Source organism: Corticium candelabrum, chromosome 11 (genome assembly GCF_963422355.1).
Source record: "Corticium candelabrum chromosome 11, ooCorCand1.1, whole genome shotgun sequence".
NCBI lineage: Eukaryota > Metazoa > Porifera > Homoscleromorpha > Homosclerophorida > Plakinidae > Corticium > Corticium candelabrum.
Window position 1 is genome coordinate 5,092,999 of NC_085095.1, and position 27,328 is coordinate 5,120,326.

Consider the following 27,328-nt stretch of genomic DNA (forward strand, 5'->3'; position numbering starts at 1 on the left):
TTCAGCTACACTTACCGCATAGCATAGGCTGATCCATGGGAGGTTCAATGGGTTCCATTTAACCCCCCTTAGCTGTCGTCAACATATGTATGTAGCTGCGCACGATTTTGGTACACTATTGTTTCCGAGGTAACATACGGGTTGGTAATTTGCAATGCCTTCTTCCGGGAAGTCGAAGTCTGGACCGCGCAAACCGAACACACTGTTTCTATGGAAGTTTTCTTCGAAAAGAAAGAGCAGTAAAATATGCCTGTTCAAAAGACCGATAGGCTTGCAAGATCAATTCAAATTCTCCGTTAGATCTGGAGGAATTAAGTCAGCACACAGTCACCCCCGGGCCCAGATGCAGATGGTCCTTGTACGTCTTCCAGCAATGTTCTTGACGAAACAGGCAATGAATTTCCGACAGTGAGCTTGGCGAGTTTTCTTTTAGCTAATTAGCTAGGGAGACAATGATTGAAGTGTGTGTCTAGTATCTTAATTTCGTCCTAGACTGTGCAGTGCTAGTACATGACGTTCGTATACATTATAAGTTTAGAACCCGAAGTTGCCTAAACGTGTGCATTGAAGTTGCCAGTCTGTAGAAAAATGATGTCTTGCTTGATAAAACTCCCTTTCCAAATTCCTGGATCCGCGCCACTGCATGGCGTCTGAATCTTACCAGCACCTTCGTTCTCTAAACCTCTAGCTGGTTGTTAGTGGGCACATGCAAAAGTAGATTAGGCGTTGTTTCTAAGTGCTAAACCCTTATGTAAAGCAAAGGACTAAACACCATGTACAATATGGACGACCTGCATGATGGCCCCATTCTCGTAAGCAGCTACCAAACAAAAGAGTAGCAGAGCCCTATAAGGACATCACGTTCGTCTATTGGTTGGAACAGCGCTAGCTTCATTTGCATATAAGCTAAATACGGTCGGTCGGTCATCACCAGGCTACTGTACCCTTAGCCCGGATATCCGGGCCTCGGGCAATTATGCCGTACTTAAAGGGATTAATGCTAGTAACTTCAACTATGTTTGAACCCATCGTTAAACTAATAAATAAAATACGACTTAATTGAATCGCTGATTTGATCTCTGTTGCAGACTAGTTGAACAACCGCATCATGTCTGCATTCTGACATTTGGGAATCACACACGAGTGAAACAGATCAGACTAACGAGTTTCGTGAGTCAATCTGTGATGCGTCACATCTATTCCCCGGGCAACTCCATGTTCCTCCGTTAATATAACTTAATTAACTTAATTAATTGCAATATGAAATCAACCTTAACAATTGTGTATACATTGTAATTGGTATACACTAATTAGTACAAGCCCTCGTGTACTTTTCGCTTTATGACTGCCTCAAATTGATTATCTAGATATTTTTATATCAATATTGTATCGACAGTTGTCAGGATACAAACACTATGCACATCGATGTGCTAACAATAGAACCAAAAGAGACAACAAACAATATATATACAGCACAGGTACAAGAATGTCCGTTAAAACTGCCTACGACTAATTGTTTATAACAAATGATGATGATGCTGCCATTCTCTTTTCTTCAATTTTTTCAAGCAACTTTTGAGCTGCAGCAAACAAGCAAGTTTAAGGAAAGGTTATGATTAACATCCATACACTTACCATCAACGGTCCTTCTGTGTTTTCTTGGGTAAATCTCTTTTAGCAAATGTAAACTTTGATTAGCATAGTCATATGCTTCTACCAATTGGTTTTGTTTCATTGCAATGAATGCAAGAAAGTACAAACCTGCAGTGAACAAGATTCAACTGTCTGACTAAAAGTCACAAGACAAGTATTAGGAACAGTGATTCAATAAACATCGTACCTTCGGCTGTGAGGGGACTTTTGGGTATTGTTTCTCGAAGAAGTTGCAAGCCCTCCTCAATAAACAAACCAGAGTTGTTAAAGTCTCCCGTTTTGCATAGGATGCTGCCTAAGACCACTAGAGCTACACAAACATGCATCATCATCTCAAATTAGCGACATACGATATACGGTTTTTGAAATGGTGGCAAATACCAACATTTAGCAATATCCGGATGCTTTTCTGGTAGATTCTTTTTCTTGATCTCTAGAGCTTTGTTCATAACTTCTACTGCTCTGTCTATCTGTCCCATTTCATTGTAGGCCAGAGCGAGTGACTGATATACTACACGAAAAACATTTATGTACGAATAACCATCAATTACAGGGAGACAGAACTACAACATACCTACAGACAAATGTAGAGGCACACGGCTGAAAACGCTTACTGCTTTTTCGTAAAATCGTAGAGATTCATTAGTAGATTCTCTATGGCGATAGCATTCACCCATTTCGTAAAAATCTATAAGTAATGCAATTAATAAATTCATTTAACAATTAGACAGTCGGACTCTTCTCCTTACGCCAGCCCAAATCGGGATGATTCCTAGGCAGCGTCAATGATGCCACATTCAAAGATTGATTGGCTAACTCCAAAGCACGATCCATCTGTCCATGACCACGATAACAGGAAGACAGATGTCTCATTACTACAATGCAATAACAAGAAATAAATGATGGAAACATTCGAGTACAATAAGGAATTTAAAATCATAACTGACGTGTATTGGCATATGCATCCTGGTAAATATATTTTGTAAATAATTGAGAAAGAAAGTGACCAAGGTTGTAGACAACGACAAATGCGCATTTTACCGTTAATTAAAAGATGCAACCGTTCCCTTCAATTTTCAACGAGTTACTTTCAAACGATTGAAAAAACCTACCGAAAGCAACAAATGGATGAGAAGACGGCAATTCTTTTTTGCTGATACTCAACGCTTTTTCATAATGAGAGAGAGCTTGGTCTAGTCGTCCACTTTGTTGATAACACGACGCAAGATTTGTGAGAGCTGCATGGAAAACAATTTGTATAAAACGGCTGTAACCAACAGTAATATTACAAACAAAGCATTTGCCAACGCACTTTTAGCAATACTCAGCTGACTGACGTTCGCCTGCTCTCTTATCAAAGTCAAACCACGTTTATAGTTTGCTACTGCCGCAGAAATATTGCCCCACCGATGGTATGTCAATGCCACATTGTTAAGAACTATAAACACATGCACAGAGGTAAACACAAGACAAACAAAGATATTAGATGTATACTGTAACGCGAATTTATCTTATATTGATAATTAACTTGTGGACGTGTGCAAACCAAACACATAAAATTTTCTATATTTTGTCATCTGTATTTGCATTGTGTAACGTACTAATTCCACGGTGTAAATAGACATGTCAATTTTAGCATATCACCAACGCGATCATTGATATGTAGGGTTGAGTTTGTATTCATGCAGTTCTGCTGTAAGAGCTAGTGGAGTATCGGTATCAACAGTTTATGCTATACAAAGCTGATTTATATACAAAACCTCTGAGCTTACATGTCCACGACTACTCAAATTTGTCATTGCAGTGCATGGTCCCCTGTCGAGGGACCGACCCCCGCGTAAAATTTCTCGATGACGCGAGCGCTACGCCTTCCAGGTTATTCGAACACACGCCCACACCAGCCACAACGCTTTAACCTTGGTGCCCCAAACACAACGTAGAACGGCTTAGGATCTATGGTTTCCTAGACACTTTTGACAAGTTTCTTGAGACAACCTTTCACATGAGGCCTGTGTAGACTGTATGTGTCGTCGCCCTCCGTAACGCTTCCGATTAAAGACTTTGAAGCCATGCGCGTTCTTCTACCGCTAGCTTTTCTCTCTAGATTCTGATTGCATGCATTTGCAACTTACAAGGTTCCTGTACCGAGCGCTACATTTGGAGTGTCGCTTTCTGGCATCACTGTCAACTATCTGCTGGCGTTTGAAAAAAATTAGAAAGATGTAGGGTTGCCGTACGAAAAAGAATAGAAACAAGGCCATGTAAGGGTGTGCTGTGACATCTTTCGTATACAGCAATACATCATCTATATAAATTGCACCGCCTTCTAACTAGGAACACTATAATATGTGTCTTATACCTTACTAGTTAAAAATGGTGTATGTAGGGATAGTGGCTCTAGTTAGAAAAAGGTGCAAAGTAGGGATGATGTATTGCTCAGTCAGTCTCTAAACGAAAGATGTCACAGCACACCCTTACATGGCCTCGTTTTTATTCCTTTTTTCGTACAGCAACCTTACATCTTTTCTAGACTTGTTTAGATATCAATTTGAAGGAGCACTTCACCGATTGACGCACGCGCATTAGCTAATCGTTTCTGGTCTTTTTTCAAGCTAGGCAGTTTGGTGCAATCTCAGAGCAAACTTGATAGCTAAGCACTATGCCAACGCAAAAAACATCGTACGAGACGTTTTCTTCAAATAACGTCCATTATGTGTAGGTTTCGTTTTACCATTTTGTGTAAACTTTGATACTTGCGTAGGTGAAAGTTAAATGTGCCTTCGCATCACTGACTCACCTTCAATCGACGGCGAAAAGCACACATACGGCGATGGTTTGGCTGTAGAATAAAGGCACTTTGTGTCACGTGGTGTCGCAAGTTTCCGTGTGTTTTTCACATCACGAAAGCCCTTTTATACTGTAGTATGGCCAGAAAGAAACACGGAGAAAAGTGCGAATGATCGAGTGATTGCATGTGGAGTCTACAACGTACGAACGACTGAGTCGTTTAGCTGTAGCTTGTTCTCTTTCACTGTTAGAGTCGTCTGAAGCGTCTAGACCCGTCTCTTGTGTGCCCTCGTTGGCCTCGGAAAGCAAGACCTAAACAGTGTGCCGCGAACACAGTAGGCGTTCGGTCTGCAAGGCCTTAACGTACGTTAACGTCTACTGCATGTGCGTCAATGGGTGAAGTGCCCTTTTAATAAAAGAATTATTGATCAAGAGATTGTGCCGTAAACCACGTTGATAGTTGAATGTGTCATCAGCTGTACTTGCATGTAGCTGGGTTAGTGCTAACCTCATGCGCAGTCAAAACGCTGCAACAACTTGATTAGAAGCACGTTCCGATTATGATCAGCAGACTGACACGTATGCTATCCAGTACATTTTATAAAATTAAAAAACCATAAAAAGTAGAAAAACCACGTTCTCTTCATACATTGAATAATGCATAAATAAAAATTGTTGTTAGATTTGCAATGCATTAATTAAACAACTTTTTCAAAAACAATCTAGCAGAGACTACCATGTAATACAATATAACTTGTTACTATGATCACAAATAATGTAAGATAATTCACCAATAAATAGTTATCATATTGTTAAAACAACAAAATAAAACTTAGAATGTACCGGTAAAGATGTAATCGTTGGATAATGTTTGTTGTTCTGAAAATTGAAGTAGTTCTAGGTAAACATACTCGGATTGTTCAAAGTCGCCCAAATCTCTGCAGCACTGACCCAAAAGATTCAACGCTAAAAGAAACATCCATTTAAAATCAAATAGCTTGTAAATGTGAAATCGGCACGCGTGCAGTTTATATTTAAGTTAAGAAAATGTAATTAAAGTGAAACACATTACGTTCTTTTAAAATGTTTAAGTACTTTTCTACAACGCATTAATATTTTTCCAATTTTTTACTCTCTCATTTTGAAGATTCCATATACAAATAGGATTTTATAACTTAGAAGCTTCGCATGTTTGTTCCGATTATGTTCCATAGTCTATGCATTATTTAGAACCACCTTGCAATATAAGACTGCATGAAATAGTTGAACTATAGTTCTAAACGATTGAGAGAGAAGACATTAAATTTTACAAATAATAAGTGCACTACTCACCAGTATAGAAAAGAGTTGATTCAATTTGAATATTTTCTTTTTTAATTAACTGTAGCGCTTTCTTCAGTGGGTCTCTAGCTTCCTGTGAATTGCCCCAGTCCAGATGAACTTTACCAACATTCAACAGTGCGTCTGCAATGGAAAAAGAAGCATGCACTTTACACTCTGCATTCCAACAAACAAACGTTCATACGCACATGTTAAGCGAATCGTGTTATTCGTTCCTATAGGAAGACGTTCCACTAGAGCGAGTTCTCCTTCACACAGACGTTTCGCATCTTCGAGATGTTGATAAGATAGTGCAACAAGACAGGATTTGTGAACTAGTTCCCAACACTTTTCATCTTTTTGCTGTGATCGTAAAACATGGTCGGAAACAGAGTAAACGTGAGCAAATCCATTGATCATTCTCGTTCCATTCAAATGTTTTATAATATCGTCTGATACCTTGGGCAGTATGCCAAGAAGACGTTCACAAACTAAACGCAGACGACGATCAAATGTGCCATATCTTGTCATTGTCTCGATTACACTCTGTTGTACAAGGCTGTGCATGCTGCATTCCATGTCATCGTTCAACAGAGACAACTTGAACAAGCGAAAAATGGCTTGAGTCACCTTTCTATTTCTATCCAAATTACTGCCATCTTCATTAAGAGCTAGTTTCGACAAAAAATCTTTGGCAATAACTCTGCCGTCCAGCAGAGACGCTATTTCAAGTACTGTTATGCTAGCTGTGTCATTACTGTTCATTCTCTCTTCAATTTGCAAGTCCCACGTCATAATTGTGACTTTAGGTAACTTTAGTTTTTGTTTCATCTTGTTAAGCTGTTCTAAATCATGTTGAGTTATGAGAGACGACGTTTGAAGTTGCGATAAATTAAAAGCTGCAAATTTATCGACAGTATCAATTGATTCGCTTTCAAGGGTGCCCACAAGATGTAGCAAACCGCAATACTTTAAAATTTCGTTTAAGTCGTCTCCTATTGCTTGCAGCTTTTCGCTTTTGTTAGCAAGCAGTTCTCCGTATTCATCACATGTAAGCTCAGTCTCTTTTAAGTATATCCCGGCGTGAAGAATAGCCAACGGTAAACGACCGATTTCTGGACGATCAACCAGACCTCTAGCGCTGGTCTTTTCTTCTGCATCGTCGTCAATGCTATGAACGCTTTGCAGTCTTCGTTTGGAAGCTAATAATAATTCGACGGCTGCATCTAGTTCTAGTACGTTAAGGTGTAAAATGCTGTCGGGGTTGTTAGTTAACATCTCGTTGCCGTCTCTCATTCTCGTCGTCACGACGACACGAATTTCTTTATTTTCTGTAGGTATGAGCTTTTCAATAACTTTCAAAGAATCGCAACTGTCATATACAAATAGTACGTTTCCCGCTTGTGTCAACTTTCGTATAAAAAAGGTGAACTCCAATTCTAAATTTGAGTCTACCGATTCATTGCCTGTTACTTCCTCAATCTAAATGGCAATTTCAATACAATATACATCCATTTACTTATATATAGTTACAAATACAAGTTTACAAACTTACATTAAGTTTCAGCGATTGGCGAAACGATAGCTTTGATTGGGCATTGAAAATGTAGACTCCACCAGTGTAGAAAGTACAAAAGTCTTTAGCAAATTTTGTAGCCAAAGATGTTTTTCCTATTCCTCCTAGACCCGACACAAACTATCAAAAACAGAAATAATGTAGCACATCTACATGTATTTACTACTATATTTAAACCTATACCAAAACTTGTGTCTGATTTCCCAACAACATTGCCTCCATCTTCTTCAGTTCTTCTTGTCGTCCATAAAATGTATTTATAGCACCAAATTGACGAGAAAGTCTGCCTTCTCAACAAAGTATAAAGTAGGCATTAATATATAGTAGAGTCAATTTCATTACACTATCTGTACATTTGGTATATATTTCTAATGCAAGCGTATAGCATTTGCTGCAATGAAAAGAATTTCCGATGCAATTCGATATATTTCTGATTAAACACAGTCACAATATACATCAGACGCGTAGTCAGGCATACGCAAAAGTCGCAAAGTCTCCGATCTCTTGAAGCTGTGTGGTATCCTTAAGCTTGTACTTGGAAAGTTTAGTTAAAATGTACTATACACTGTGTTAGACAGGTACAGTACACCTACCTATCATTCACTGATAATAGAGCAGCGTCATCAGGACTAGCGCGAACTAGTCTGCAACATAAGCGTCCAAGTGATCAGTGACTATATACTGTTGAAGAGTGAGGTACATTGCTGAGATTCAGTGAGAATCATGTCTCAGCTCTCCGAAGCAGCTGACTTTGGCTCTGCATGGCTACGCCACTGTTACATGTATACTCCATTATGCATGAAATATTAACTTTTATTTAGAGATAAAGGAGGTTACCTATGCGAAAATATTAAATCTAAAGTTTTAAACGCTCATAGAGTGACGCTGACACACGACTATCAACTGATCTAAAATGTATGCCACTATTGACAGAGCAATTTCTTTTCCAAACCAATTTGTAAGTGTTGAAGCAACCTATTAGAACAAATGGACTAATATTTAAATAAACAAATATATTTTAATACGTGTTAATAATTGTATTTCTATCTTAAAATTAATAAATATATGCATAGTGATTACAATTACATTGATTTTGTTGTTTCACTTGAACCTCATTTGACGAAGAAAGCGTAAATTGTGATGAAGCAAAGTACGCAATGTAGATTAGCCCGACTGCGATCACAATACGGATGAACCATCCTATCTCAACATATTAATATATCAATTAATGTTCTAAAACTTATAATTCAAACACTTACCTAAAAACAATTTCCAAGAGCAAACTCCATAATTGTAACCTCCTAAAACAGATATAATAATAGTATTATATTACTTTTAAAAATCTAATGCAACAAACAAGTATTGTAAATATCATTATATTATGTTTGTTTCTATGACAATTACACCATTAATGGTTCAGTGTGTTGTAAACTTGCAATTGCAAGCAACGTACTAAAACTTTTAGTAAAATTGCACTACGCATTATTTCATAAATTGTAGTAGAAGAAAATATATCCGCAGCTAAGCGACATGCCTATAGAAGTCTATCGCACTCGGTTGCATATTTTATAGACTTCTATATAGGCATGTCGCTTTAATAGCTGTGTGTATTGCTTTCATTTCAAATATTCTAAACGATGGGGTAAACGAAATATATCGTATAGTTTTTACATAAACTCTCTCTTTAGTCTGTTCACGAAGAGAGCAAAAATTTAAATAGATAATAAGAGAGCGACGTCGCTTGTATTGTAAAGCAGATGTCAGTTCTAAAATCCTGAAACTGTGTTTACATCGTCACTTCCTTAGCTATGAGCCTTCTGAAACACGTTGGGATTAATTAATTGTCAATATATATGTATATGTACATATAATATATATATATATATTATATGTACATAATATATATATATATATATATATATATATATATATATTTTTTTTTTTCTTTATATATATATTTTATTTTACTCTCCATGACAGACCAAATGTAGCCTGTCCAAAACCATCCTGGCATTATACTGCCAAAGTCGTACTGCTAGTTGTTCATGTATGTTACATACTATTCTGCTAACAGGTAATTTGTTCAAAACTGAAGTTTTCCTTGCAATCACTTTTATGATCTCCAAGCTGTATGTGGACCATGTTCCATATGTCTCAACAATCATAGGGTAAAAACTGGCTCCTGCGCTTGTGACGTCTGAATCGTAGCGAAGGTCTTTCTGAACTTCGCCAGCTTCGGCGGCAGCTCCTGCTTTGGTAGAGCAACTGTTGATGAAATGATTGGTAAAAGAATTTCTAACTGAGATGTCAAAAAAAGCAGCTTTTCCTTGTAAGAAATCCGGGTGGAAGACGTCTCCAGGCCTGTCGTTACTTTCGCTGGAGAAACACTGTTCTCTACGAGACCCAGCATTATCCACTAGCAGATATCGATACAGAATATCACATAGAGCATTGTGGCGCTTCAAGCGAAGCGGCCCAGAACCACAACCAAGAACATGGTCTCCAAATTTGTCAATTACTTGACCGCATGGACACCGAACAAGAAGTGGAGAAGAGGGGAAAACAGCAATACCGAGGCGAAGACGCAGAGCAACCAGGAATTCCTCCCGAGACATGACGAGGCCGAGATTTGTGTTGGGTAATGCCCGCAGCCATGATCCGGAGTGTGGGGTTGAAATTGCGTTCAGACGAGCCTTATCTCTTATGCTGGGAGTACTGTCTTGGATGTGAAGACTGAGTGAGACATCTAGTAATCGTTGTATTTCTTTTTGAGTCATTTTATATATATATATATATATATATATATATATATATATATATATATTATGTACATATAATATATAATATTATATGTACATATAATATGTACATATAATTAATAATAATATTATATAAATATTATTATATATATTATATGTACATATATATAATAATATATATATAATATATAAATAAATAAATAAATAAATATATATATATATATATATATATATATATATATATATATATATATATATATATATATATATTTGTCACAAATTTAGACACTAGTTTCCTAGAGATCTAAATTATTTGCAAAATCTATCTAAAAACCTCTCTAGCGTGCTATACTTGTCAAATCTAAAATCATATACAACGCGACTGTCGTTTAACGTGTATACAGTAGTCGTAGTATGTAGTCGACAAAGTACAGTAATAAACGAAAGCTATCACATACGAGACTTAAAATCGCTCATGGTTACCCAATGTTAGGTTCCCGTCTAAGTGTGGTAATTTACGAAAGCGATTGATTTCGTGTTAGCAGTTGCAGTTAGGTAAGCTCGGTTGTTTATTTCCAACAAGACCTAGCTGGCAATCGCAAATATGAATTATAATGTTTGATAAAAACCTCTTTCATGCACATCTCGCAGATCTAATTGGCGGTTTATTCACTGTCTCTATATAGTGGCCATGCATGTACGACAAAATCACAAATACTGCGTATAGTGATTGGACCGTATTGAGCGTGGCACATTTCTGTGACACACATAGCCAGATAGCCAGCTACAAACATAGCCCGCAGACCGACCCTACCCGTACGTTTTAATTAAGTCATTTTTCGTGAATTTTACCAAGTCATGCTGCTGAAAGAAATTGGCTTTTAAGTTTTTAGTTGCACCTGTAAAGTTGTTTTAGAATTTAGTTAGCAGCTGTTTCAGTCTTGACTAGTCGGATGCCGATTGTTATAGTGGTGACTGAAACATATGTATTGACAAACAGACAAACAATCAGACAAACCGTCAAACAAACAGTCAGACAAACAGTCAGACAAACAGTCAGACAGTTGACAGACAGTTGACAGACAGACAGACAGACAAACCCCGGATGAGGACCGTGTGAGCTTCAAATTTGGCGTCTGCTCCTTTTGCTGTTTTTTTCCCTCTGTCGCCCGATGACTCGTTCTGAATCTTGTCCGTATTAGTCCTGCAAAGTTTTTGACACCGCTCAGCGCGTTCCTTGCCATATTCGGCAAGTTCACGATCCTAATCTCCGTCCGACTAATTTCATCGCTCGTTTGTGTCTTCATCAATGTTATTTCTGCTGAACTGGTTTTTGAAACTGGGTCTACATTCGTCTCAATGCAGATCTCGGCATCAACGGTCTAGTCAAGAACAGAGGAAACGTGTTTCTTTCACACCTTTCTGCGGGAATGTGGAAGCTAACGTCTCCTTTCAAGCTTCTTCCGCTGGTACTCCACCCACACGGTGACACCCGTTTCATCAACGACGTTCCTGGACTCTTCACTTTCTCAGAACATGAATCTGGACCTAGAAACTACTGCGTGGAAGTATATCAGGGATTTTACAGTAGAAGACATTCTGTAAGCTGCGCCTCCCAGAGTTGTCCAAACTATCCATCCTACAGTGAAAGCATGTTTCCAAGATTGCTGTGTCGTAGCACTTGGAAAGATTCGTAATGATTACTCTGATGAGTTAGCATGGAAACTCCTGTTTCTATAGCCTCCCATGCTCCCCACTCTTCTGGCGAGGAGAAAAAAACATGGTTTACGTGATGTGAAGGCGGCTTACTACCAGTTTCTCAGCTGAAATTGGACGGACCTTATTTGCCTGCGAGCCTCTCTTCGCGGTAAGTCACCCACTACTAGGGATAATGCAAGAAAAGCGGCTCCTCTGAGGCTAGTGAGATGCGGAGACTTGTCATGTGCGTCTAAAATTCTAACCAGTAACGGTCAGGCTTCGTCCACTGAGGATACGGCAAGGAAGTTGATCTCCAAACACCTTCCCCGATCTTTAGCGCTTCCCCCTCTACCCAATGTTAGTTGTGAGTCGATCACCTTGTCTAGGTCACTACTTTTCGATTCGATCAGGCAAGCTCCACGTAGGTCTGGTGCTGGTCCTAGTGGTTGGCGTTTCGAGCATTGTAAAATCCTACTGGAAAATGAAGATACTGCGGATGGTCTTTTCTCTGCCTGTTCGGCTTTTGCTAAGGAAATATTGCCCGATGTGGCTGCTGCCCTCTTTTCTTCTTCAAGACTGATCGCTCTGCCCAAGCCAAATGTGATGTGAGACCCATTGTCATAGGAGAATCTATTCGCCGACTTATAGCCAGGACTATTTGTTCACAAACAAGGAAGAGTTTACTAAAACTTTCTGTCCCATTCAGCATGGTGTGTCTACGAAATGTGGTACAGAGTTGATAGCGCATCATATAAGTCTCACTTTGGAATCTAATCCCAACTGGATCGCTTTGAAATCGGATGTTAAGAACGCTTTCAATTCTGTCGGCAGAGACCAGATCATGGAACAAGTTTCTCTTGCCTTTCCTGACTTGTACAACCGTGTGATTCAAATGTATGGCAAACCCAGCTCCTTTGTCTTCATGCAGGGTTCCTCTACGGTAATAATTCCATCTGAGAAGGGAGTTCATCAAGGAGACCCTCTGGGTCCTGTTCCTTTTGCCACGGCCATTCATCCAGTCTTAACTAAGATTCAGAAATACCACTCTCAAGTACGCGTACTGGCCTATACTTGGATAATGTATTCTTGCTGGGAGGAGAGAAATCTGTTTTAGCTGCGTTTCATGATTGAAGAAGACCTTCTTAGCCATCAATCTTGTCATAGCAGACAAAAAGTGCGAGATATTGTCTCCATCGTCCTTGACTGCTGTTGAAGGGTTTGCAGAAATTCCTGTGTCTTGTGAGGGTGCACTCTTCCTTGGTACCCCAATTGGTTCAATGTCATTTGTTACGTCCTCTTGTGACATCATATCCCAGTCAAAGCTCTCACTCTGCGATCAGCTTACCAAATTGGATGATGTTCAGAGTGCAATGCTGTTATTATGATGCTGTTACGTCCCCAACCTTCTCCCCTCGAAATCTTTTAATTTCTTTGAGAGAGTGTTCAGGAAGTTATCAGCTATAACCTGCTGGTCAGAGAACCAAAACAGTTTAAAGACCAGTGAAACTAAGGTTAATTAAAGAGACATTTCGGAGATTTGCGCTAACGCAACATTTCAGAGACGAGCACTAACGTACATTAGTGTTGTGCCATCCTGAACTGACTTCATTCTTTCTCATCTCACGGCGACATGAACTGCCTCTTCTGTCTGATGAAGCAGGAGGAGTCATGAAGGTTTTGGTCTTTGCGCTGACACGTACAGCAATAATTACTGTGCTGCAATTCTTCATCAATGTATGTACAGTAGTTGGAGACCAGTAATTTAAGTTAGGGGAAATCAATTATTGTGATGGCCATGAACGCATCTGTCAATTGGGGACTAGGGTAAACATATCAATTATCCAACAACGATGGCCAACCGTCCGTTAATACGCTTTTTTCGTCTATTCCTTTAATTGCAAACTACCAAAATAAATTCCGGTGTAGCTATACGCTTCATCCTAGACGTTATGCCTTTACGTCATCATCCAGGATGTCTGTATACTTGTGCTCATAGAATTTATGTCTAATTCCACCGTTGGTACATCTCTTTCGAAAAAAGTTTGAATAAAGATTAATTACATGCAATATATAATTCCTTTCGTAACACATAAAAAATATTTTGTGAAAGTTCTCCTCTAGTGCTACCGTACAAGATAAAATATTGGCGGGGAGTTTATTTTAGCGGATTAGCGAATTTTCCAGCGACCGCCAATACAAAGTCCTCCAATAATTTTGGCCACCGAGATATACGTGTATCCAATTGCAACAGCGACGTCCAACCGCCAAATAAATCCGCCACTATGCTTTTCTGTCAATTTCTTAGCAATGCCCGGTTATGCGTTGTGGGGGGGGGGGGGGGAGCGTGGCGTGGCCGCCTTTGCGCGCCTAGAAAACATAATAAATGAAGACTAAAATTTCTCAAAATCAACGAAATAAAATTTTTTGTACGTTTTGTGCTATATCCTATTTTTGTTTTGGTCGCTAATCATCTAACAAGCTAGAAAACTGTTTCTAGCCTCGGAAGCCCATGCGCCCATTTCGTTCTTCTTTCTTCTTCTCCTTCACGGATATCTCTTTTTGTACGTTACGTACAGCTGCGAAACTTGAGAAAACGGTTTAGAACTACCCGAACTCTATTCTTTTGGTGATTAAAGATACTGAAAGGAATATGTTAGAAAATTTGTGTTTCTTTCAAGCAGATTTGATCGAACGACCGCCATCAACGCTATTGCACATTTCGGACCAATCACGGAGCAGTATTCGCAATTGCTTGTCCATGGCAACCAGACAATGGACGATTAAAGCGCCAATCAAATGGGCTATAGGATCATGAAAGAGTATCACCAGAACTGTGTGATTTGATCATGTTTACCATTGCCAAGTCTAGTCTGAAATTGTTTGCGATCTACGTCGCGCACTGGAGCAAAAATGACAAGTAATTACGTGTCACGTAACAAATTTTACGGAAACCCAACATTTGCAACACATACCCCGTATGTGATAACCTTTGGCTTTGACTACTCTAACTGCCATTGCAAATTCAACTGCATAGGCAACAAAAAACTTAAAATCTATTTTCATGAAACGTGCGTTATAATACCATGGTATACCATCACGTCACCGCTAAACAAAAGCTGTTTGTTTAGATTTAAAGGTCTAATTAACGCTAATGAAAACACGTTAAATCTTATAATGCTCACAGACCCTAATGGAGATACGCCCTAGGCTGCTCTTTTGCACTCCTAAAAACTTACCAAACTAGAATTTTAAAAAAATTTTCTCAGAAAAAAAGAAATATATGTAGGGATTGTATAAAAAGCAACAGAAACAAGATCTATAAATAATATGAACCAAAGCCAGATATCATTAGTGAATCCTTCCAACCCCACATTCCCTACATTTTACATTTAGTGGGTTGGAAGGATTCAATGTTGATGTCTGGCTTTGGTTCATATTATCTATATATCTTGTTTCTATTACTTTTTATACAATCCTTACAAATATTTCTTTTTTCTAAAATTTTTTTTAAAATTCTTGTATCCATAGGTCGGAAATGCATGTCTCAAGGATTGTCTTATTTGTGAGTTTCGTCTACAGTTATAGGTTATGTCAAAACAGTTAGTTATTGTTTAGTTATAGAAATTACTGTTGACTTTAGTAGTTAAATAATGGTTACATGCACTGTTACCGTCTGTCGTTTGTCCTTCAGTAGCTGTTGGCACATCTTCATTAATCATAAAAGTTCGCCAGAACATTTCACAAAAACAGATAGCAAACGCTATCAAAACAGAATAGCCAATCCCTCCACCAGCATTCTCGAACCCTATGGAAACAGAAAGTCGTCTAGACGAAATTTTAGCAGTAGACTATCTGTGTATGTACAAGCTGTCAGCTAATTAGAGCTAGAGCTGCGCCACAAAAGCTTTACTAACCATAGTAGGAAACCATAACAATAGTCAGAATGGCGAATATCCAAATCCCAGCATTATATACAGAATTCCTGGTCTGCGTGTCTTCAGATTTCAAGTACAGTACTAGGAAGACCGTGGCAAAAATAACTGCTGGGTTACGCTCATTTTCCTTCAGCAAGATTGACAGAAAATGACCTAGAAGTTTCTCCATACGCCTAGCGAAACGCTTGCTGAAAGTCCCCAAGCTGTATTAGTCTCGCGTGGCCAGACTCTTGGCGCCTACTGCACGACTGCGAATGATCAAGACACGTGAGCAACAAACAGAAACAAATTCCAACTTTATTAATTAATTAAGAGAGAGCTACAGTCTATCTCACCTAAACACAAGAAGATGCCGTTGTAGCGCGAAGTATATTTAGCAAGCTGCCATTTTATCTCAGCTGCGCGGGCTTTAATACGATTTTTAGAAAGGTGGGCTTGAAGGTAGTTGCTAACTTGCTACGTCCCGCCCAAAGAATCTACTGTGCTAAACTTATCTTATACTAACACGTGACATCGTCATTCCATTCATTTTCACGTCGCTCCCATGCGATCATTCGTAGAATCTCTCAACCGTACCGAGTTACACAGAGACAAAGTGTTACCACTACAAGCAGCTCATATAATCATGCAGCTAATCACTTCTACACTAGACACTCGATCGCTGTTCCCGCCTTCAAAGTTAATTAATTCAACAGAAGACTAGTACGCGGCTACTGCATGCATGTACCTTGAGATGCCCTCTAATTTTAATTAAGTAAAAAATAATTCATTATCATGCTTTTTTACGTTCGGCATCTATACTGCTTGTCAGGGGTGTATTCGTGGGATTCCAAGGGTTAGCCGAACATTACGTCAGCAACAAATTTAACAAAAGAATATTTCATCAAATTGTCAACATTTTTGCATAATTCAATCTATCAACAGCAAAGACAATTTATAGTTTATTCAGTAAACTGGTCTATAGAATAAACTTGCCTAGGTTTTTAGTTAAACAACCCTTATCTAGATTCGTTTTTATTGTGCTGGAGTGTTACAGCTCCAAAGCCCGTACTAGACAACATCATAATGCGAAAATTAGCGCATTCTATCCATATCGTGTTCTATACATATTTCTGCCTCTATTTTGGGCAAATCGGCTTTGTTCGCGCCTGAGTGCTGTTGAGCTGATAGGTCGATGATCATTGTACAACAGGAGTGCGTAGCTCTAAATTCTACACATCAGTCACATGCAATTTTAGCCACGTGACTCTGACATGCACGCCGACTTGGAATTTCTTGACGCGTGACCGTCACGTCTTGAGCTCGTGTGTTTGATGACATAATCGCGTACCTCTTACGACGAACCGATAGCAGAAGTTGTTATCGTTTAAAATAGCTGGCGATCAAAAGTTTACGATTCGATGATTACGAAATACTGTTTTGTTTCTGTCGTTAGCAGATCTCAGCTCAAGGCTATTTGCTTCCCTAGTCGATCGAAAATATGTCGTCCCGTCCACCAAACCTCAAAGATTTTGTGAGGGCAGCTGGTGATGGCGAGCTACTACAGATGATGAAGGCTCTTCGCCATCTCAACGATCTGAACCAGCAGGACTCCAACGGAGACGTAGCTCTTTGCCAAGCTTCTAAAGGTGGACATCACGATATCTGCTTTAAGCTGGTGATGGAGTACAAAGTAAATGTCAACGCCAGAGACTCTCAGGGAAAAAGTCCTATCCATCACGCTGCAGCGGGCGGACACGACAAGGTCGTAGAGCTGTTCGTTTACAACGGAGCCACCGTTGACGTCATAGACAACGAAGGGTGGAGCCCTCTACATCACGCGGCTCAAAGCGGAAGTCTGAACTCTGTTCGAGCACTTCTTAGGAAAGGAGTACCGTTGAATGCGCAAACTCCAAACGGAGATACGGTAACTCACTTAGCAGTGCTATCAAGCAAATTCTCGCTTGACGTACTCAAAGAACTGAGGGGGTGGCCGGAAGTGAAATTAGATCTAAAGAACAAAGAAGGTGAGTCTGCACTAGATGTGGCTAAGAGGAGTGGAAACAGGCAAGCCGTCGAACATCTTCATACCTCAAGCTTGTGCGGTGAGTAACTTTCATGTAAAGAAGTTGATCATTCGTTGCAAATACTCATTGTGGTTGTATCGACCTGAATTGCAGAATCACCAACTTTGAGCAGTAGGCAAGAAAGCACTCAAAGTTCAGTGCAGTCACCTACGATACCTATTACTAATTTAAGCCCTTCTACAGTACCTAGACGTAAATGGCCCAGACCAAAACCCCGGCCAGCCTCTTGGATTGAAAATTGGACTGCAAAAGAGCGCGGTGAGTAACCTGCGTGTAAAGAAGTTGATCATACGTTATGATAATCATGCAAATTCTCATTGTGGTTGCATCGATCTGAATTGCAGCAACACCAACTTTGAGTAGAACGCAAGAAAGCACTCAAAGTTCAGTGCAGTCACCTACGATACCTGTTACTAAGGGAAGCCGTTCTACAGTATGTAGGCCCGCAACAAAACCCCGTCCAGGCTTTTGGAGTGCAAAAGAGCGCGGTGAGGAACTTAACTTACTTGCAACGAAGTTGATATCGTGCGTTATGCTAAACTTGCAAATACTCAAATTGTCTGAATTGCAGAAACACCAGAAATCATTCAAACTTCTGCACAGTTGTCTGTTAGTAAAGAAAGCCCTCCTACTGCAGCATATAGACGTATCAAGCCCGCAACGAAACCCAAGCTAGCCTCTTGGATTGCAAATCCTAAGTGCAGAAACACTGTTGGCAGATCTCCTGTATTGTCACCTGGCTCGTCCGACATAATATCTGACAAAACAAGTAGTCCAAACCCGCACAGCACGACCCTTCCCAGTAGTCCATCTCAATTAGAACCGCCAGAGGTTCAGAACATACCACTTGTCAACATAGGTGTGATAACAGCAAGGCGTATCAATACTCCGAGAAACCAGGAGCAAGGCGAAACAAACAGGGTTAAGGTTGATGAGATCCAAATCACAGACACGAGACAACCAAATCAACAGTTGGGGCACACACCACTGAACGAGAACCCAGCAACTATATTTACAGGGCAACAACCAGTGAATCTTTCCGATGTACAAAGCGTAAGACGAGATCCCGCGACTAAAATGGTTGATAGTGTAGAGTATATATGGACTATATATAGTAGCAGGTAGATACGGGTACTGTGTAACTTGAGTGTGCGTGGTGTGAGTCTGACAATAGAGCCACGTGGAACCGCAGCCTCTCGTGTGTGTACTAGGTAATACCTAACAGAGTCGTAGAACACGACACAGATAGGTTAGACACTAATGATGACAAAGCACCGACAGGTCAGCAGTTATCAATTGATACTCCGCAGCAGCTAACACAAGCAGATAGTGACCAGAGAGATGTTGTTCAGAAATTTGATACACTTGAACAGAACATACGATTACGAATGGGTTGCATGAAAACTACGATAAAGCAGCAACGTCAAGAAATCGCGCGGCAAGGACAGCCATTCGAGTCATATCAAAGGGGTGTAGGTCACAAAGCACAAGAAGTAATGAAGGGTCATTTTCAGACAATAGCTTCACACTTCAACAAACAAATTGAAGATTGGTCGGAGTACGCAAAAAGTACGAACCAGAGATACGAAGAGAAGCTGAAACAACTTTGTGATCGATTAGAAAAGACAAATAAAGAGTTACACGCTCAGTTGGAATCACAACGAAATGACTACCGCCTTTTGGAACAAAGCACTAATGAGACCAAAAGACAGCTGCTTAGTTTCCAAAACCATTTTAAAATTAGACCTGATACAATCAAGCCTACAACAGAACATCTTGGAGACGGATCATATAGAGGTATGTATATATGCATGATCCTGATACAATAAGCAGCTATACATTCTTACATGCACACAAACTGTGTACACGCGCTTTCAAGCGCGTACGCATTCGTGCACACGACATATGTACGGGGCAAGCACGCACACACTGTCGTTGTTATCGTATATCGTTTTGTGTAAGAAATACACTTGCACACATCCTCGAGACACGCGTGCTCACTTACCCGCCAACGTACGCGCGCTCACACACACACACACACACACACACACACACACTCACACACACACACACACACACACACACACACACACACACACACACACACACACACACACACTGATATCACACTGTTCTATACAGGTGTAACGGTTGTACGATGGAATGGTGTAGCAAATGCTGTTCACAAAGACGGAGTCAACTCGCGTATCAGAGGTCTCGTTCAACAAGAAATCGATAGCTGTTGTCGCATTCGTCACCCAAACATTGTAACAGTGTTTGAGGCCGTCATAGACGACGATCAGCCACCTCAACTGCTCATGGAAACAATGGAAGGATCTCTAAGCGACGTGATACAGGCAGCTAGAGCAAACTACCTTACGATGCGAGAGCAGGTAGACATCATGCGAGACTGCGCTGCGGGTATCAACTACATCCACTCGTTAACACCACCTCTTCTTCACGGTGATATTCGATCAGAAAACGTACTCGTCACACCAAACATGACAGCCAAGCTGGGAGATCTCGGGGCTCCTAACATTAAAAATGTTTCCCAGTCTGCCAGACCTCTCAGCTTGAATTATCTTGCTCCAGAGAGAAAGCCTGATCTAATAAGCGGTACCGCAATTCAAAACACTCCGGCGGCAGACATGTTTAGTTTTGGAATTCTGAATATTGAAATAATAACTGGCAGTGCACCTGGATTGAACGAGCGATCGAATGCTCTATGGGGCATTAGACACGACAGACTGCGGGCGATGTGTCAGCATATGACCAGAGAACGACCACACGCTCGTCCAAGTTGCACAAATATTTTACAGTTTCTACTCGAGATGACGCAAACTACCCAATACACTGAATGCGAACCAAAGAGAAGAGTACAGAGAAAGCGTAAGGAAGGAGTATATTTGATGCACTGAGCAGCACTAATGTGACCAAACATAAATGGCTTACGTATGCGTAATTACAATTGTCGATCCTTTGTAATTGTGCTGTATCACACTGCATACATATTACAGGTGTTCACTTCGCGATTCCCAACTTTGGAGGATAAGTATTAATTAAAATGTGATATTTTGAAACACTTCTTATTGCTTACTGGTCTACAATAATTGCGTGACGCACTTCCAACGTCTTGGAGCTAGCTTCAGTTATCTACCTTAGATAAACTGAAATAGTTTACATATATATGTGTATTGGGAAAGTTACTAGCATGTCCGTGATTTCTAACAATTTAATCTTTTGTCGTTACAAATACACGCAAGACTATTTACGATGTATATCTGAACTAAAAATAAGAACATAACAATTCCGTACCTAGAAAAACACTTGCATACTGTTTACGGTGTATCTCTATCATAAACCTCTGTTTAGTTTCAATTTTTAAGGTTTCTTAGTTTAACAATTACTGGAAATCGGTCGATTTTCTCTCTGCTTTGCTTGGGGTCAAACCACGGTAAGCCTCGGTTGTCCAGTCTAGTTACTGCGGCATATCCGGGTGCTACGACCGTTTACAATGCCGTATGTTGTTTGGACTTTCTAGTTGAGTTTGTGTCTATACCGCTGTCTTACTTATACGCACTCACTTGCAACCCAAAAGGTGAAGATTGTGGTAAGGAGTTTTGTGTGTAATTACGTAAACACGTTTATCTATCTATGCCTAGAGTGCTAGCTAGATCGAGTTCTATGTAAACTAGACAATGATGGCAAGGACCGTACGTTATCATGTGAGACTATCCCATGCAATAGCTTCTGGTTTGCTTCGGTGTCTGTCTGACTCGCGCCGCTTGACGTCGACATGCACATGCCATGTTTAGAGGTAAAGGGGCCAAGGGCTACATTAACAATCCGTATATCTAAATCCGCTTTTATTGTGACGGAGCGTTACAACCTAGAAACCGTGCTATAGACAATATCATAACGCGAAAATTAGCGCATTCTATCCATATCGTGTTTTATACATATTTCTGCCTCTATTTTGGGCAAATTGGCTTTATTCGCGCCTGAGTGCTGAGCTGATAGGTCGATGATGATTGTACAACAGGAGTGCGTAGCTCTTAATTCTGTACAGCAGTCACATGCAATTTTGGCCAAGTGACACTGACATGCACGCCAACTTGGAATTTCTTGACGCGTGACCGTCACGTCTTGAGCTCGTGTTTGATGACATCATCGTACCTCTTACGACGAACCGATAGCAGAAGTTGCTTATCGTTTTTAAAAATAGCTGGCAATCAAACGTTTACGATCCGACAATTACAAAATACTTCTTGTTTCTGCCGTTAGCAGATCTTCAGCTCAAAGATAATTTGTCGATCTAGAATATGTCGTCCAGTCCAGCAAATCTCGAAGATTTTGTGAGGGCAGCTGGTGACGGCAAGCTACTACAGATGATGAAGGCTCTTCGCCACCTGAACGATCTGAACCAGCAGGACTCCAACGGAGACGTAGCACTTTGCCAAGCTTCTAAAGGTGGACATCACGATATCTGCTTTAAGCTGGTGATGGAGTACAAAGTAAATGTCAACGCCAGAGACTCGCAGGGAAAACTTCCTATCCATCACGCTGCAGGGGGTGGACACGACAAGGTCGTAGAGCTGTTCGTTTACAATGGAGCCACCGTTGACGTCATAGACGACGAAGGATGGAGTCCTCTACACCACGCGGCTCAAAGCGGAAGTCTGAACTCTGTTCGAGCACTTCTTAGGAAAGGAGTACCATTGAATGCGCAAACTCCAAACGGAGATACGGTAACACACTTAGCAGTGCTATCAAGCAAATTCTCGCTTGACGTACTCAAAGAACTGAGTGGGTGGCCGGGAGTGAAATTGCATCTCAAGAACAAAGAAGGCGAGTCTGCACTAGATGTGGCCAAGAGGAGTGGAAACAGGCAAGCTGTCCAACATCTTGATACCTCAAGCTTGTGCGGTGAGTAACTTTTATGTAAAGAAGTTGATCATTCGTTATGCTAATCATGCAAATACTCATTGTGGTTGTATCGATCTGAATTGCAGAAACACGAACTTGGAGCAGTAGGCAAGGAAGTACTCGAAGTTCAGTGGAGTCACCTACGATACCTGTTACTACGGGAAGCCGTTCTACAGTACGTAGGCCCGCAACAAAACTCTCGCCAGCCTCTAGGAGTGCAAATCCAGAGTGCAGAAACACTGTTGGCAGAGCTTGTCTATTGTCACCTGGCTCGTCAGATATAATATCTGACAAAACAAGCAGTCCAAACCGGCAAAGCACGAATCTTCCTAGTAGTCCATCTCAATTAGAACCGCCAGAGATTCAGAACATACAACGTACCAACATAGCTGTGAAAACAGCAAGGCGTATCGATACTCCGAGAAACCGGGAGCGAGGCGAAACAAACAGGGTTGAGGTTGATGAGATCCAAATCACAGACACGAGACAACCAAATCAACAGTTGGGGCACGCACCACTGAACGAGAACCCAGCAATTATATTTACAGAGCAACAACCAGTGAATCTTTCCGATGTGCAAAGCGTAAGACGAGATCCCGAGACTGAAATGGTTGATAATTTAGACTCTAGTGATGTCACTGTACCAACAGGTCAGCAGTTATCAATTGATACTCCGCAGCAGCTAACACAAGCAAGTAGTAACCAGAGAGATGTTGTTCAGAAATTTGATACACTTGAACAGAACATACGATCACGAATGGGTTGCATGGAAACTACGATAGAGCAGCAACGTCAAGAAATCGCGCGGCAAGGACAGCTATTCGAGTCATATCAAAGGGGTGTAGGTCACAAAGCACAAGAAGTAATGGAGGGTCTTTTTCAGACAATAGCTTCACACTTCAACAAACAAATTGAAGATTGGTCGGAGTACGCAAACAGTACGAACCAGAGATACGAAGAGGAGCTGAAACAACTTCGTGATCGATTAGAAAAGACAAATGAAGAGTTACACGCTCAGTTGGAATCACAACGAAATGATTACCGCCTTTTGGAACAAAGCACTAATGAGACCGAAAGACAGCTGCTTAGTTTCCAAAACCCTCTTAAAATCAAACCTGACACAATCAAACCTACAACAGAACATCTTGGAACTGGATCATATGGAGGTATATATATATATATATATATATATATATATATATAATTATATATATGCATGCTTCTGATACAACAAGTAGCTACATTCTCGCATGCAGACAAACTGCGCACACGCACTTTCAAGTGCGTACGCATTCATGCACACGACATACGTACGGGGCAGCACGCACACACTGTCGTTGTTATCGTATATCGTTTTGTGTAAGAAATACACTTGCACACATCCGCGAGACACGCATACTCACTCACCCGCCACACTCGCGCGCACACACACACGCACGCACGCACGCACACACACACACACACACACACACTGATATCACACTGTTCTATACAGGTGTCAACGTTGTACAATGGAATGGTGTGCCAGTTGCAGCAAAAGCTGTTCACAAGATCATAGTTAACCCGCGTATCAGAGGTCTCGTTCAACAAGAAATCGATAGCTGTTGTCGCATTCGTCATCCAAACATTGTAACAGTGTTTGGGGCCATCACAGACGACGATAAGCCACCTCAACTGCTCATGGAAATAATGGAAGGATCTGTAAGCGACGTGATACAGGCAGCTAGAGCAAACTACCTTACAATGCGAGAGCAGGTAGACATCATGCGAGACTGCGCTGCGGGTATCAACTACATGCACTCGTTAACACCACCTCTTCTTCACGGTGATATTCGATCAGAAAACGTACTCGTCACACCAAACATGACAGCCAAGCTGGGAGATCTCGGGGCTGCTCACATTGAAAATGCTTCCAAGTCTGCCGGACCTCTCAGCTTGAATTATCTTGCTCCAGAGAGAAAGCCCGATGTAGTAAGAGGCACCGCAATTCACAACACTCCGGCGGCAGACATGTTTACTTTTGGACTTCTGAATATTGAAATAATAACTGGTAGTGTACCTGCATGGAACGAGCGATCGAAAGCTGTAAGGGGCATTAGACAGGATAGGCTGCGGGCGATGTGTCAACAGATGATCGAAGAACGACCACACACTCGTCCAGATTGCACAAATATTTTACAGTTTCTACTCGAGATGACGCAAACTACCCAATGCACTGAATGCGAACCAAAGAGAAGAGTACAAAGAAAGCGTGAGAAAGGAGTAGATTTGCTGCACTGAGCAGCACTAATATGACCAAACATATATGGCTTACGTATGCGTAATTACAATTGTCGATCCTTTGTAGTTGTGCTGTATCGATCATACTGCATACATATTATAGGTGTTCACTTTGCAATTGCCAACTTTGGAGGATAAGTATTAATTAAAATGTGATATTTTGAAACACTTCTTATTGCTTGCTGGTCTGCAATAATTGCATGACGTACTTCCAACGTCTTGAAGCTAGCTTCACTTATCTACCTTCGATAAACGGAAATAGTTTACATATATATGTGTATTGAGAAAGTTTCTAACATGTCCGGGATTTCCAACGATTTAATCTTTTGTCGTTACAAATACACGCAAGACTATTTACGATCTATGTCTGAACTAAAAATAAGAACCTCGTAACTAGGAAAACACTTGCATACTGTTTACGGTGTATCTCTATCATAAACCTCTGATTAGTTCGAATTTTTTAAGCTTTCTTAGTTTTAAAATTACAGGAAACCGGTTGATTTTCTCTCTGCTTTGCTTGGGGTCAAAGCACGGTAAGCCTCGGTTGTCCAGTCTAGTTACTGCTGCATATCCGGGTGCTACGACTGTATACAATGCCGTATGTTGTTGGACTTTTAGTTTTGAGTTTGTGTCTATACAGCTGTCTTACATATACGCACTCACTTGCAACCCAAAAGGTGAAGATTGTGGTAAGGAATTTTGTGTGTAATTACGTAAATACGTTTATCTAGGCATCCGGTGCTAGCTAGAGTTCTATGTAAACTAGACAATGATGGCAAAACGCAATTACTAGTAATTATTGAAATGGTTAGGACAGTACCCTCAATAATTTTTCTGCCTTTCTGCATTATCCCCAAATGCAGTAATAGCATAGTTATGTTGCACATGATTGTACTGTTTGGTCTCCCAAACAATCAAAATCTTTCAAGGCCTATACATGTCATACAATGTGTTTATTGATGATTGTATGTGTTGGTCCCGCCTGTAGATTCCTTCTGGATGTTGCTATCTATCCTGTCAACGCCCGTGGAGTCAACAAGGAGACTTCTCTGCATGTTGCAGCTGTCCATGGAAATATTCGGGCTCTGCAGTTGTTGGTCATGTATGATCCGAGAGACAAGAAACAGGTTATTGGTGACTGTGACGCCTATGGAATGATCCCACTTGTGCTTGCATCTCTGAGAAATCGAGTGGAATGTGTGGTTTGGATGCTGACGACGTTTGGATTAGTTGGGTTGTTCGTTGGAAATCCCAGTCATTGTTCTGCTGTTCACATGGCAGCAGCTGCAGGTTGATGAGCGTAGTCTATTTGTCTATATGTTTGTTTGCTTGTCCGTGTTTATGTCAATCTGTTTGTCTGTTTGTCTGTCGGTCTATCTTTCTGTCTGTCTCTCTGTCTGTCTGTCTGTCTGTCTGTGTCTGTCTGTCTGTTTGTCTGTCTGTCAGTTGGTCTGTCTGTCTGTCTGTCTGTCTGTCTGTCTGTTTGTCTGTTTGTCTGTCTAATGTTTGTCTATATGGCTTGACAATACATATATTCATAAATCATTACAGCAATTAACTCACACCAAGGATAATTAATCTGTTTGTCTGTTTGTCTGTCTGTCTATCTTTCTGTCTGTCTCTCTGTCTGTCTGTCTGTCTGTCTGTCTGTCTGTCTGTCGGTCTGTCTGCCTGTCTGTGTCTGTCTGTCTGTTTGTCTGTCTGTCAGTTGGTCTGTCTGTCTGTCTGTCTGTCTGTTTGTTCGTCTAATGTTTGTCTATATGTCTTGACAATACATATATTCATAAATCATCACAGCAATTAACTCACACCAAGGATAATTACATAAAGAATCCCAACAACCACCAACAGTCTGTCTGTTTGTTTGTCTGTCTGTTGTCTGTCAATATGTATTTGATAAATTAAGCTAATTCACTATAAGAACAGTCAAAGATGATGTTTGTTGTTTGCCTGTTGGTTTGGTTGTCTGTCAGTCTATTTGTTTTACTTTTATGTGCTTTAGTTTGTCCGTTTGTTTGTCTCTTTGTTGTTTGCTTGCTTGTTTTGGTCTGCATGTTTCTTCATCTGTTTGTTTGTCTGTCTGATAATTACCCGACTACTGCAGAGTCATTTACACGATTAAACTGTAGCAATATAGGTAGCTTAGAGGTATTGAAACTGTTGATATCACACCGAAAACTGACAGTGAATTACCAAGACAGTAAAGGTGCAGGCAAGGTTTGGAAGCCAACACGTTGACTATATAGGCTGCACACCAGTTTACTTTGCTGCTCAGGAGGGAAACCTCGAGCGTTTAAAGTATTTGGTGAAAGAAGGGTTAGCTAATCC

General features: G+C 40.5%; 6 protein-coding genes across 9 annotated transcripts in view; 3 read left to right on the forward strand and 3 right to left on the reverse strand.

Annotated features, from left to right (window-relative positions):
• Positions 1–1,355: 1,355 nt before the first annotated feature.
• Positions 1,356–7,708, reverse strand: LOC134186880 (uncharacterized). 3 transcript variants are annotated; one of them, XM_062654960.1, is made up of 13 exons: positions 7,520–7,708; positions 7,316–7,456; positions 5,970–7,242; positions 5,773–5,904; positions 5,284–5,406; positions 2,966–3,091; positions 2,766–2,891; positions 2,403–2,528; positions 2,268–2,341; positions 2,039–2,164; positions 1,841–1,963; positions 1,636–1,761; positions 1,356–1,580 (listed from the first exon to the last, which is right to left on the reverse strand). In XM_062654960.1, exons 1-10 carry the CDS (start codon positions 7,556–7,558, stop codon positions 2,120–2,122), a joined length of 2,205 nt encoding a protein of 734 aa, XP_062510944.1. In that variant the 5' UTR covers positions 7,559–7,708; the 3' UTR covers positions 1,356–1,580; positions 1,636–1,761; positions 1,841–1,963; positions 2,039–2,119. The 3 variants fall into 3 exon arrangements, with proteins under 3 accessions (XP_062510944.1, XP_062510943.1, XP_062510945.1); XM_062654959.1 differs by lacking the exons at positions 1,356–1,580; positions 1,636–1,761; positions 1,841–1,963; positions 2,039–2,164 and having other exon boundaries at positions 2,193–2,341; XM_062654961.1 differs by lacking the exons at positions 1,356–1,580; positions 1,636–1,761; positions 1,841–1,963; positions 2,039–2,164; positions 5,284–5,406 and having other exon boundaries at positions 2,193–2,341.
• Positions 7,709–8,371: 663 nt separating this feature from the next.
• LOC134187507 (uncharacterized) lies at positions 8,372–15,882 on the reverse strand. The gene is made up of 4 exons (XM_062655647.1): positions 15,708–15,882; positions 15,464–15,598; positions 8,596–8,637; positions 8,372–8,536 (listed from the first exon to the last, which is right to left on the reverse strand). The coding sequence occupies exons 1-4, from the start codon at positions 15,721–15,723 to the stop codon at positions 8,391–8,393; spliced, it is 339 nt and encodes a 112-aa protein (XP_062511631.1). The 5' UTR covers positions 15,724–15,882; the 3' UTR covers positions 8,372–8,390.
• On the reverse strand, positions 9,298–10,113 carry LOC134186442 (uncharacterized). Its single transcript, XM_062654418.1, has one exon. It carries the CDS (start codon positions 10,111–10,113, stop codon positions 9,301–9,303), a length of 813 nt encoding a protein of 270 aa, XP_062510402.1. The 3' UTR covers positions 9,298–9,300.
• A 1,034-nt stretch (positions 15,883–16,916) lies between the features above and the next one.
• Positions 16,917–20,874, forward strand: LOC134187168 (ankycorbin-like). Its single transcript, XM_062655283.1, has 6 exons — positions 16,917–17,812; positions 17,888–18,052; positions 18,139–18,282; positions 18,366–18,883; positions 19,006–19,591; positions 19,937–20,874. Exons 1-6 carry the CDS (start codon positions 17,209–17,211, stop codon positions 20,710–20,712), a joined length of 2,793 nt encoding a protein of 930 aa, XP_062511267.1. The 5' UTR covers positions 16,917–17,208; the 3' UTR covers positions 20,713–20,874.
• Positions 20,875–21,286: 412 nt separating this feature from the next.
• LOC134186415 (uncharacterized) lies at positions 21,287–25,311 on the forward strand. 2 transcript variants are annotated; one of them, XM_062654386.1, is made up of 4 exons: positions 21,287–21,392; positions 22,114–22,720; positions 22,807–23,886; positions 24,216–25,311. In XM_062654386.1, the coding sequence occupies exons 2-4, from the start codon at positions 22,117–22,119 to the stop codon at positions 24,998–25,000; spliced, it is 2,469 nt and encodes an 822-aa protein (XP_062510370.1). In that variant the 5' UTR covers positions 21,287–21,392; positions 22,114–22,116; the 3' UTR covers positions 25,001–25,311. The 2 variants fall into 2 exon arrangements, with proteins under 2 accessions (XP_062510370.1, XP_062510369.1); XM_062654385.1 differs by having other exon boundaries at positions 21,293–21,404.
• Positions 25,312–25,547: 236 nt separating this feature from the next.
• Positions 25,548–27,328, forward strand: part of LOC134187169 (espin-like) — a 1,881-nt gene continuing 100 nt past the window's right edge. The window contains exons 1-3 of the mRNA XM_062655284.1: positions 25,548–26,290; positions 27,138–27,217; positions 27,276–27,328. The exon at positions 27,276–27,328 is cut by the window's right edge and continues 100 nt beyond it. Coding sequence (XP_062511268.1) covers positions 25,948–26,290; positions 27,138–27,217; positions 27,276–27,328 — 476 coding nt within the window. The 5' untranslated portion in view covers positions 25,548–25,947. The remainder of the gene's footprint in view (positions 26,291–27,137; positions 27,218–27,275) is intronic.

Excerpts from the sequence above, each read along its gene's own strand:
- LOC134186442 (XM_062654418.1), bottom strand. The coding sequence starts at position 10,113 with ATGACTCAAAAAGAAATACAACGATTACTAGATGTCTCACTCAGTCTT.
- LOC134186415 (XM_062654386.1), top strand. The coding sequence starts at position 22,117 with ATGTCGTCCAGTCCAGCAAATCTCGAAGATTTTGTGAGGGCAGCTGGT. Across the intron at positions 22,721-22,806 it reads TGATACCTCAAGCTTGTGCG|AAACACGAACTTGGAGCAGT; the intron begins GTGAGTAACTTT and ends TCTGAATTGCAG. Across the intron at positions 23,887-24,215 it reads TGGAACTGGATCATATGGAG|GTGTCAACGTTGTACAATGG; the intron begins GTATATATATAT and ends TGTTCTATACAG.
- LOC134186880 (XM_062654959.1), bottom strand. The coding sequence starts at position 7,558 with ATGGAGGCAATGTTGTTGGGAAATCAGACACAAGTTTTG. Across the intron at positions 7,457-7,519 it reads GAAATCAGACACAAGTTTTG|TTTGTGTCGGGTCTAGGAGG; the intron begins GTATAGGTTTAA and ends TGTTTTTGATAG. Across the intron at positions 3,092-5,283 it reads CAACGATTACATCTTTACCG|TTCTTAACAATGTGGCATTG; the intron begins GTACATTCTAAG and ends ATGTGTTTATAG.
- LOC134187507 (XM_062655647.1), bottom strand. Across the intron at positions 8,638-15,463 it reads TGAAGGACAAACGACAGACG|GAGGTTACAATTATGGAGTT; the intron begins GTAACAGTGCAT and ends TATCTGTTTTAG. Across the intron at positions 8,537-8,595 it reads CTCTTGGAAATTGTTTTTAG|GATGGTTCATCCGTATTGTG; the intron begins GTAAGTGTTTGA and ends ATGTTGAGATAG.
- LOC134187168 (XM_062655283.1), top strand. The coding sequence starts at position 17,209 with ATGTCGTCCCGTCCACCAAACCTCAAAGATTTTGTGAGGGCAGCTGGT. Across the intron at positions 18,884-19,005 it reads CGACTAAAATGGTTGATAGT|GTAATACCTAACAGAGTCGT; the intron begins GTAGAGTATATA and ends TGTGTGTACTAG. Across the intron at positions 19,592-19,936 it reads TGGAGACGGATCATATAGAG|GTGTAACGGTTGTACGATGG; the intron begins GTATGTATATAT and ends TGTTCTATACAG.